The 11,671-nt window shown below is 42.9% G+C and overlaps 1 protein-coding gene across 1 annotated transcript; it reads right to left on the reverse strand.

The window, feature by feature from the left end:
* Positions 1–5,506: 5,506 nt before the first annotated feature.
* On the reverse strand, positions 5,507–11,365 carry LOC109878083 (CLOCK-interacting pacemaker). The gene is made up of 3 exons (XM_020470312.2): positions 11,077–11,365; positions 10,304–10,498; positions 5,507–10,128 (listed from the first exon to the last, which is right to left on the reverse strand). Exons 2-3 carry the CDS (start codon positions 10,413–10,415, stop codon positions 9,128–9,130), a joined length of 1,113 nt encoding a protein of 370 aa, XP_020325901.1. The 5' UTR covers positions 10,416–10,498; positions 11,077–11,365; the 3' UTR covers positions 5,507–9,127.
* Positions 11,366–11,671: the final 306 nt, after the last annotated feature.

Raw genomic sequence — 11,671 nt, forward strand, 5'->3', positions numbered from 1 at the left:
CCAACCTCAGCCTCCCAGTGACTTGGATTACAGGCACGCGCCAACGTGCCCGGCGAGAAATTCAGCTGCAGGAACAGATTATAAAGGGCATGTTTGCAATGTCAATGGGAAGAACTAAACAGAGATGCTGACTAGCTAGTAAGAAATTAATAAATAGTGGAAGTGGAGCCTACAGGAAAAAACACAGCTGTAACTGACAATGAGTTTGAAATATAATTTTTTAAAACATTCTTTTAGAAAAATCAGTGTGCTCATTTTAAGTCTGCTTAGGCAGACTCTGATCCTGGCAACCTCAACCTTCCTTTCTCTCACCAGACACTTCTGATCTCCAACACAATGGGTACCCCTACAGTTAACAAACACAACTCTTTCCACCGATACTACACATTCCTCTGTCTCATGCCTTCCTGCACATCTAGGAATCTCCCTCCAACACACTTCTGCAACATGAACATAAGCTTGGCACCTAAAACACTTTAATGGGTTTGGTACAAAAGGTCTCACGGGATAACTGACACACCTAACTTGACTTTGTTTGGTTAAGAGAGCATAGCAAATCCCAGTTGTTATTCCTAGGCACGTGGTGCGGAGCACCCGCTCCCAGACGGAAGAAATGCAAAAAAATTCCAGTTTCCATAATAAGTCCATAATAGGCAGGCAGAGATCATCTTAATGTCGCTGGTCCATCAGGCTTTAGATCTGTCTCTGGTGTGCATGATAAGACTGAGAAAGAAAATGTGATATTTTAACATGTAGAGAACAGTCAGACCCTAAACTCAGTCTCTCTGCTCTGTTGTTATGTTCTTCCTTTTTCACCCTCCGTAGACCAACTTCATCAAAAGTACGATTTTATAGATCCATGTAGTTGAGGAGCGGTCTGGATAAACCACATTGGTACATGGCAGACTGAATGTCATCTCCCACTCTGGAGAACAAAGAGTGTCTCCACTGACACCTGGATAGACAAAATATGTCTCTCAGAAAATGTGTGATTTGGACTCCTGCCCTGCCCACCTGAGTCTTTTTCAGCCATCTATTTCCTGTGTTTGAGGGTTGCAAAATCTCAATGGATTGATTGCTTTCATTTTACTCATGGGACTCTTTCATACTCTTGCTAGTGTCTGTTCCGTTTCCCGTTAACATTACACAGAAAAATGTAGTGACCTGTCAAACACACCCGGGTAATGGCTGAAATGAGCTCAGTGGGATACTTGAATCTATAACAGGGATAGGCAGCTATAGGCCTGCTTGAAGGCCCTCGGATAAAATAAAAATACATTTGGAGGGGACTCAGTCGGGGTCTCAACTTACTGTTTTGAGTTAGAATAGTAGAATACACAAGGTGCCATTTCAAAATGTGGTTGTACATCAGCAGTTTTTCTCTTGTTATGTAGGTCACTGATAGTCAGTCAATTAGCCCATGTTAGCAAACATTATTTTAGATTGTTAAATGAACACTTGGATTATAGTGATATGATATTATGTCTGATCTCGCAAAAGTATGTTTAGACAGATGTAATCTAGGGCCAAGCCAGTTGATTTTTAATCCAGCTATTGACACACTTGTTGAATTATGCAAGGCAACGTGACAACAACAGTAATTAATGAGGCAGTCTAGACAGCACAGGTGAGTGCAGGTAGGGTAGACAGAGTAAGTGTTTGGTGGTTGCAGCCATGCCCCTCCCCGTTATGTTAATTCTAAAAGTTCTTCATCCATTGTCCAACTGTTGCATTTATAATAATTGTTTTTAAAACTGTTTAATAATTTTCGGACCACAATACCCACCCCTATCCCACTAACCAAAAATCAGATCAATTACAGAGATCAGATAAATGTATCCCTCCTCTGCCCAAGGACCTGGGCCTGGGAGGGCAGCACTTCTTCTGCCAACATTTCTGTAAATCTTCCACAGATGGGTCTCGTTCAGCTGCTTCTAAAGCAATGTACATTTTTTCGCAGCCCAATTTATAACCGTTGTGATGAAGGCCAGAAACCAAAGCACAGTTCATGGGGTCCCCATGTTGTAATGGTAACATTCACTGTTGGTCCTTTTGTAACGGCAACAGAGGGAGCATTCCCTCCCACTCCACCCTCAACACTTCTCACTGCCTCTGCATAAGTAACACTCTGTCCTATTCTGACTTTAGCTAGATGCACCTGTGGCACTTTTATCGGGAACTCTGACGACCTCACTTTATGATTTCCTCCACAGTTACTACACTGACTGAGCTAGTCCTTCAGGCATGTCTCCACTAGATGGAAACCCCACACACCTGGTACATCTAGGCTGCTCCTTCCTACACCCTGATGCTACATGACCACATTTCTGGAAACACTGCAGCACAGTAGGCACGAATGTTGTAACTGGGTAGTTTACCTATAGCAACCATTACTCGAGAGGGAAGATACTACAAAATAGGGGTGTGCCGATCTCGTGGTACTCATATTCGTTTTATCATACTTGATACTCGTAATCGGAAAACCTGGAGGTGTGCTTTAAATGGGGGTAAAGACAAAACCTAAGGTGCTCTATCACTCAGAGTGCATCTCAGAACACATCTTTATGTTCCTTCACTCATTCACACACATTGTTAAACGACCCTAACTGATGAAAATTATCAACGAAATAGGCTAATACATAGCCTAATTCATGGCTAGGTATACTGCCTGCATTTATTCCAGACACAGATTTAGATGAAGGTAGGATAATTCGCTTGCCCCATATATTGTTTCATTTTCGAGAGGAGCTAAATGTATCTTCCCGACACTTATGCCTCAACATTCGTACAATCAAAATAAACGATCTACATTTGTAATTTTATTTTCCAATGAACTGTCACTCGGTATACATGCGTGAGCAATAAGAAATAATAATAGCAAGAAGTATGGACTTAGATCAAGACATAACGACAGACGTCGTCAGCAATGTAATAATTAAGGACAGACAAAGCAGGCCTACTAAACAACATGAACCCTTCTGTTATTTTGGTTTCATGTTAATTCATTCTGTGTTGCCAGTCCAAAATGACCGCCCCATTATAGCTGATTATAAATCCCTAATAATACATATATTATCACCTAATGTTGTTCGATCTTTTTTATCAACTTAAGTTCTTGTGAACATTACACGTTGTGAACTTCTATTTGCTATTTATGGCCTGTAGGCCTCATTTTGAGTTTTAAAAAAAAGCATAATGTAGCATAATTTTGACATCTCTTGGTGCACAGAGATTGCACCTCTACTTTTTGTGTCTTCTGTCTCTGGCGGCCGTACATCTGCCTTCTGGCTCTTGTACAGTTGAAGTCGGAAGTTTATATACACTTAGGTTGGAGTCATTAAAACTTGTTTTTCAACCACTCCACAAATTTCTTGTTAACAAACTATAGTTAACAATTGTTTACAGACAGATTATTGGGCAGCGTCCCCTAATTGTGACCAGACGCTCATCCACTGTGATGTCTGGACTTGGGTTATAGGTGAGTGGCAGGCGCTGTACCCACTTGTGCCAAACCTCTCTGATCCCTGCCAGCTTGTCTTGTTGACGGCGGCCTGGTCTTGTGGTCGAAGCGTGGTCGAAGCGAATCACCTGTGACAACACGTGAAATGTCTGGAGTAACATAGTGGCTATCACGACTTCCGCCGAAGTCGGTTCCTCTCCTTGTTTGGGCAGCGTTCGGCGGTTGCCATCACTGGTCTTCTAGCCATCGCCGATCCACCTGTCATTTTCCATTTGTTTGGTCTTGTTTTCCCACACACCTGGTTTACATTCCCTCATTACCTGACGTGTATAATACCCTCTGTTCCCCCCATGTCTGTGTGTGGTTTGTGCATGTCTAACTGGTTTGCGACGGGTTATTTCAACCCGTATTTTGTTGTTTCTGGGTGCAGTTTGTTTTGCCTAAATAAACCGCTCCAGTTGTTACCCATGTCTGCCCTCCTGCGCCTGACTTCCCTGCAGCCAGTTGCACCTCTTACAGTGGCACAAAAAATTGCCCGACCAGACTCTAGTTTAGTTTCTGGATCTGTACACACCAGTCAAAATCAAGAGATCCGTGTCTACTTGGACGTCTGTCCGGTCTACCTCTTTCCAGTTGTCTTCGTAAATGCGTCTCCCCTCCAAGTTGGTCATGTTTATCACTATAGTTTCGATTGACTCTGTCAGGAACAGTTCGAAGCAGGATTATGTCACCAACCCGGGATATGGCGTATTTCGTTGGCCCTGGGGTCATTCTGATGTTTTCAGCCGGCAGCTGACCTCTCCTCTCAGGTGTGGATGAAGACCAGGTCAAATTCCCATTATTTGACCGGAATGTAACAACATCCTCAGCAGGGCCCTCTTCCTCATCACTGGAATGTAACAACATCCTCAGCAGGGCCCTCTTCCTCATCACTGGAATGTAACAACAACCTTAGCAGGGCCCTCTTCCTCATCACTGGACTGTAACAACCTCAGCAGGGCCCTCTTCCTCATCACTGGAATGTAACAACATCCTCAGCAGGGCCCTCTTCCTCATCACTGGAATGTAACAACATCCTCAGCAGGGCCCTCTTCCTCATCACTGGATTGTAACAACATCCTCAGCAGGGCCCTCTTCCTCATCACTGGAATGTAACAACATCCTCAGCAGGGCCCTCTTCCTCATCACTGGAATGTAACAACATCCTCAGCAGGGCCCTCTTCCTCATCACTGGAATGTAACAACATCCTCAGCAGGGCCCTCTTCCTCATCACTGGAATGTAACAACATCCTCAGCAGGGCCCTCTTCCTCATCACTGGAATGTTTCACATCGGTTGTCTCTTGGTCTGAATCATATTCTGTGTTGTCTTCAACTTCTGACACTTCCTCCTCTAATGCATCTTCACTCTCTTCACTCCTCACTGTCTTCACTCCTCTAATGCATCTTCACTGACCTCTCTCCTCACCAGTGTCATGATCAAAGATATTATCAAGAGCCTCACATACAGTATATCGTTTGGTCATTGTGCTTCCACAGAATGAATTGTGAGCAAGGCCTCAAAAAAGCTTTATATACCAGAGCTGCAAGGAAAGTTCTATATATTATTGAAACAATGTTGCTATTGTTTGTGAGAATGCCATTCATTATCATACATTACAGTGCATTCGGAAAGTATTCCGACCCCTTGACTTTTTCCACATTTTGTAACATTACAGCTTTATTATAAAATGTATTTCATACATTTTTTTACTCATAAATCTTCACACAATACCCTATACTGCTGGGTGTGCATTGATGCGCTTTCCACAAAATAGTATAGCTTTCTTATGTACATGTAAATGTGGACTCTTACCTCTTGTCAACATGCTTGCCTACGCTCCTGCTTTGAAGTGAGAGGAAGAACATTCACATCCCATCTCTGGACTATTAGTATGTTTTTATTTTACTGTCAGTTGTCTGTTCACTTGGGATCTCATCCATTTTCTCTACTCAATTAGCTATATTGACTCAGATATTATCATGATTCATTATCACCAGACAGAGATCATGTTCCTTGAAATAAAGTTTATTAAGCAAGCAATGTATCTTAAAAAAAGTACAAAAATGTTATCTTCAGCAACACAAACACAGATAATGCATTTACTGATCATCGTTCAAACTGAAGGATGCTCTGATTTGTTTAGCTGCAAAAAGAGTGTTTTCAAGGTCCATCCTTTTAGAAAATGTATAGTACCAGTTATAAGTTTGGACACAGCCACTCATTCAAGGGTTTTTTCTTTATCTTCACTAGAAAATGTAGAAAATAGTCAAGACATCAAAACTATGAAAGAACACACATGGAATCATGTAGTAACCAAAAAAGTGTTAAACAAATCTAAATATATTTTAGATTCTTCAAAGTAGCCAACCTTTGCCTTGATGACAGCTTTGCTCTCTTGGCATTCTCTCAACCAGCTTCATGAGGAATGCTTTTCCAACAGTCTTGAAGGAGTTCCCACATATGCTGAGCACTTGTTGGCTGCTTTGCCTTCACTGCGGTTCAACTCATCCCAAACCATCTCAATTGGGTTGAGGTTGGGTGATTGTGGAGGCCAGGTCATCTGATGCAGCACTCCATAACTCTCCTTCTTGGTCAAATAGCCCTTACACAGCCTGGAGGTGTGTTGAGTCATTGTCCTGTTGAAAATCAAATCCCACTAAGCTCAAACCAGATGGGATGGCGTATCGCTGCAACATTCTGTGGTAGCCATGCTGGTTGAGTGTGCCTTGAATTCTAAATAAATCAAGTGTCACCAGCAAAGCACCCCCACACCATCACACCTCCTCCATGCTTCACGGTGGGAACCACACATGCAGAAATAATCTGGTCACCTATCTGGGTCTCACAAAGGCACGGCGGTAGGAAACAAAAATCTCAAATTTGGACTCATCCGACCAAAGGACAGATTTCCACCGGTCCAATGTCCATTGCTGGTGTTTCTTGGCCCAAGCAAGTCTCATTATTATTGGTGTCCTTTAGTAGTGGTTTCTTTGCAGCAATTAAACTATGAAGGCCTGAGTCACACAGTCTCCTCTGAACAGTTGATGTTGAGATGTGTCTGTTACTTGAACTCTGTGAAGCATTTATTTAGGCTGCAATTTCTGAGATTGGTAACTCTAATGAACTCTCTTTGCTTACCATAATATGGACTTGGTCTTTTACCAAATATCTTCTGTATAACACCGATACCATGTCACAAAACAAACTGATTGGCTCAAATACATTAAAAAGGAAAGAAATTCTACAAATGAACTTTTAACAAGGCACACCTGTTCATTGAAATTCATTCCAGGTGACTACCTCATGAAGCTGGTTGAGAGAATGCCAAGACTGTAAAAAGCTGTTATCAAGGCAAAGTGTGGCTACTTTAACGAATCTCAAATATAAAATATTTTTGTTGTTTAACACTTTTTTGGTTACTACATGATTGAATGTGTTATTTCATAGTTGTAATGTCTTCACTATTATTCTACAATGTAGAAAATAGTCAAATAGAGAAAAACCCTTGAATGAGTAGGTGTGTCCAAACTTTTGACTGGTACTGTATAATTTAAAGAAGAATAGTAATAGAAAAACATTGGGCTATGAACCATTTGTCATCAATCACAAGCTATTACCAATGTGCTACTGAAACATTGAGAAATACAATCACAATTAATTGATGTCTTTGCGATAAGAAGGCAGAGTAAAATAATACAAAAAAAGCTGCCAACATTTAAATACAAGACTCCCAATTTGAGTCAAGTTTCAATATATGTATCCAATCAACAATAGCAAACATTTACACTTTTCACCTATTCAAACGGTGGTAACAAGCAAACACATGTCTTATTCAGTTCTTAAAGATGACAAATTCAGGAAGCTCACATTTTAAAATGGCTGACCTGAGGCCTATTACTAGTATTTACACAAGATAACATCTAGCAAATTAGCAAATGATATCACATTCGTTGTATCTGTAACAACTCTGAGGCACACAAACCATTAAAGATGCTTTGCAGGACAAAATGTCAAGATGTGGCACTAAGGTGTGTCTGAGAGTCTATCATCGTATAGAGAACTAATTTGTTTTTGTCCTTGACACCACATAATCAATTGTCTAAATAAGGCCATGAATGACCAAACATTGGAGAGAGATACTGTATGTTGGTGTATCTATTACAAAACACAAATAACAACAGATAAAAAAATAACTTAATCTTATGATAAGTAGTGCCAACGTAGTGCCAACGTAGTCTTACTTGGGAGTAACTTCCCACACCATTTTATATTTATTTCAAGGCATTCATTTTATGAAGAGAAGTATATGTTATAAGCGCTTGGTTCAGCACAGTAAACACGCTTATATTTATACTTAAATGAACATCGACTAAAAGGACAGCGATTGAAACTATCAATAAAAAACATCCCTTTTGCAAAAAAAATAAGCTATGCAGGTTCGATGTTCTCAAATTAATCTTCATTTCTGCCTTGGAGAAAAGAAGCAACGCTCCATAGAAATTCCTTTGGAACTACCTGCTAATTATTTGAATGCAAATACAATAAAATGTTTTAAATAAAATTCTGCTTTTGGATAAAGCATTTCCATTTGAGGGACTTTCATTAGTCTTTGTTGTATAAAAAAAATGCTTTGATGAACAGTATCCTCACTAGAGTCCTAAAGGAGTCTATGTAAATCACTGTCTTTAGTCCATGAATTCACGAGGGAAAAAAATAATTCTGTGCTGCTTGCTTTCCATTCCCCTTACACGTGCTCCAGTGGAAACCTACTGTATAAGTGGCTACACACTGGGCACAGACGTCAATTCAACGCCTACTCCACATTGGTTCCACGTAATTTAAACAACCTTGATTCAACCAGTGTGTGCCCAGTGGGTATTGTAAAACATATCACTAAACATATTTGTTTGAGCCTAAATTAACACCATATATTTTCATGAAAAACGTGTGGTTTTGTTGGGTTTAATTCAGGTACCCAGCACTCTTACTAACTATACCATGCAAGCCTTCTTCAATATAGGCCTATTTTACTCATCACGATGACGGCTATAAGTGTCAAGTGGTGGGCAATTTCAGCTTCCAGTAAAAAAGTCCCCTAGGGCTTATCTCAGAGATACTCAGAGCACAACAAGACTTCTTCTAAGAAGCAGGAAGGTGGTTTGACAGGAAGAAGGCGAGCCAGGCTGGGTACAACAGAAAAGAGAGAATGCAATGTCCACCACCCTATTCCCCATACGCTATACATAGGATCAAAGTAGTGCACTATATAGAGTCAAGGTAGTGCACTATATAGGGAATAGAGCGATTTCATATCATACAGAAGCCTCCCATCCATCCTGGCCTGATTTGGGGGGTAAGGCAGGCAGGCTACAGTGTTTACCAGGAATATGCCTGGCCTGGTTTAGGGTAAAGCAGGCAGGCTAGTGTGTAGAGGGAGTTTGCCTGGCCTTGTTTAGGGTAGCTGAACCAGGCAGCAGTGCAGGGAGACATGGTCAGAGTAACTGTCTGTTTGTGTGATCATATTACTGTCGGTCCAGCTTCCTCAGTCAGCCCAAGTCCCAGCCTCCCCCACCTCAACTCAGTCCCAATCTAACAGATGAAACCCTGCTTTTACTTAGTCCAGGTCTAATCTGTATCTGCCTTTAAGATGCTCTGCTGCCCACTGCCCTTCCCTTTCTCTTCGGTCTCTTTCTCTTCTTCCTGGAGGCTGGTTTGCAGCTTGCGCCAGATGCTGGTGTCTCCGGTCTGCAGGGCCTGCAGGAAGAGGTTGGTGTGCTCCTTGAGCCGGTCCAGGTCTCCCTGGGTCCTGCGGTTCTGACGGAGCAGGTCCTTGGTTCTTAGGGTGATGTCCAGCAGGCCAGACTTGGACAGGATGTTGTACGTGTTGCAGAAGCGCTTACGCTTGATGTCGTGGTCATCTCCATCGCCAGTTGTGGTGGCGTGATTTGGGAGGGAAAGAGGCTGGGACTTGAGTTTCTCAGGGTGCCCAAAGTTGAGGGTGTGAGAAGGAGTTACGGTCAAGGACGGGGCGGGGGTGTACTCTGATCTACTGACGGCGGGGGAGGGTCTAGCAGGGCTGCTACAGGCACTGGAGTCTGTGAGGGAGAGGGTGAGGGCGAGCCTGCGCTGGGGAGAGGGGGACAGAGAGCTAGTTGGAGGAGGGAAACTGAGGGTGCTGGAACCAGAAGAACCTGAGCTAGAACTACCAGACTGCTGCTTCTGCTGTTTGTCTCTGTGGCTGTGATGGCGCTCCCGGTGGCTGGAGGACAAACCGCTTCTCTCTGACCCCGACGAACAAGAGCTTCCTCTCCCAGAGGAACTCGAGCTGTCCCCAGGGTGAGGGGCAATCTTGGGGTAGGACCTGAGGATGGGAAGAAACTTTTTTGGGCGCCGGTGTTTAGAGGAGGCCTCCTTGGGGTTGGAGGTGGTGCAGTGGGAGACCACAGGTTGTAGGAAGACCACCTGAGGCTGCTGGATGATCATGGGGGGCATGTTGGAGTAGGACCCCCCCACCACAGCTAGCTGTGAGGACTGTGCCCCCAAAACTGATCCAGGGCGCTGAACCTCTCTCTTGGACACCGAGTGCGATGAGCCCTCAGAATCTGTCGGGTCTATGGTGCTGGCATCTGTCAGGGGAAGGGGGAGAAGATTGATTTGGTGTTTTCGGGACCAGAAAATAAAGACAACTTCAATGATATGGTGGGGGAAGACAGTTGGGAATCAATAAATGGAAGTGTAATAGAAAGAAGATGATAAGGGTGGGAGTGAAGACAGAGTGAAATAACCATGTGAAGGACAAACCTGAGAAGCCAGAGTCTCTCTCTGAGTCTGTTCTGGAGCTTCCAGACTTCATGGCTCGTAGTTTGCCCATGTTCCTAGAGTGCCCTTCTGCTTTCCTTTTGGTACTACTCATATTGTCTGTTTCTTTTCAATGGTCTTGTCACTCACCCAGACTACTATACCCACATCAGTGTAGTTAGTAGATGGATAGGAAACCTGGGATGCACCAAAATAAATGTCAGCATTATGATATGGTTACTTCATGCCTATTACTACTCCTTCGTTCTGTTCTAGGGGGTGCAATACTTTTGGACATCTAGCCAGTTGTAGCCAACTTGCTAGCAAACATTAACCAGTCTTGCAGCCAATCATAGCATTTCCTTCCCACCCATATAGGACACTGAAAACGTCGGACATGGGCTGGGTAGACTACTCTTTCTACTCTTATTCTGCTAGAATCTAGCTGTTTCTGTGCCCTTGCTGCTAGGATCATATTTCATATATTGTTATTGTCCTTGCTGCTAGGATCATATTTCAGTAGCTAGCTGCAGTTTTAGCATAACAGCTAGTTAGCTAGTTAACGTTACTCCAATTTCTAGCTATTGAAATTAGCTAGCTAGCTAACGTTACTTGGTTATTACGGAATACTATACCACCTAGTAAGTCTGAAAATAACGTAGCAAGTTACAGTTTTCTCAAACGTATTAGTTAGCAACGATTACATTACAGAACAATGCCTAGACATGATTGAAACAGTACAAATGTACTTCGTGCCCTTGCCCAACCGACCCTACCTTGTGATCGAACGTTCCCAGTCGCCGCGGCCAGTCTGTCTGTCTGGTGTGACAGTGTAGTGTCCGCAAGTAGAAATATTAACGGTGCTGTACACGGGACTAGATTTATGGTACACCCCTGTCAGCTAGCGCACATGCAGGGGAGGAATGCTACAAGAACCCGCTGTTACAATGTCTTGCTCGAGACCGTGCAATTTTCAGAATGACCAACAATGTTCTCCCCGCGGTGAAAAGCAGGAGCGGACACAAGATAGTCTTCTAATACCAATGTTTTATACCTCACATGTCCATATTTGGAAGTCTGTGGGCGTCTCGTAGTGTTCCAAGCGTGGAGAGTTGTGGATACGTCACATTCTTTTGTCTATGTTGTCCGCCCACTACTTAGATTTTGCGGCCTCTCATTGGTCGATGAGTTGGCACTAAACTAAGAAACGTGACCGTATGCCAAGAGTGTGGCACGTTGATCACATTGTGTCGAACAGTAAACCATGTGAGTTGTACAGTACAAGCATTTCAAATGTATGGGGAATCCATGACGTGAGACCAAGTGTTCTGTTACATTACATAATAAATAGTTCTCAGCCACTGTGTCCCA

The sequence above is a fragment of the Oncorhynchus kisutch genome, linkage group LG21 (assembly GCF_002021735.2).
Source record: "Oncorhynchus kisutch isolate 150728-3 linkage group LG21, Okis_V2, whole genome shotgun sequence".
Classification (NCBI taxonomy): Eukaryota; Metazoa; Chordata; class Actinopteri; order Salmoniformes; family Salmonidae; genus Oncorhynchus; species Oncorhynchus kisutch.

Coding starts and splice junctions, on each gene's coding strand:
- LOC109878083 (XM_020470312.2), bottom strand. CDS start 10,415: ATGAGTAGTACCAAAAGGAAAGCAGAAGGGCACTCTAGGAACATGGGC. Junction 10,129..10,303: donor GAGAGACTCTGGCTTCTCAG/GTTTGTCCTTCA, acceptor TTCCCCTGACAG/ATGCCAGCACCATAGACCCG.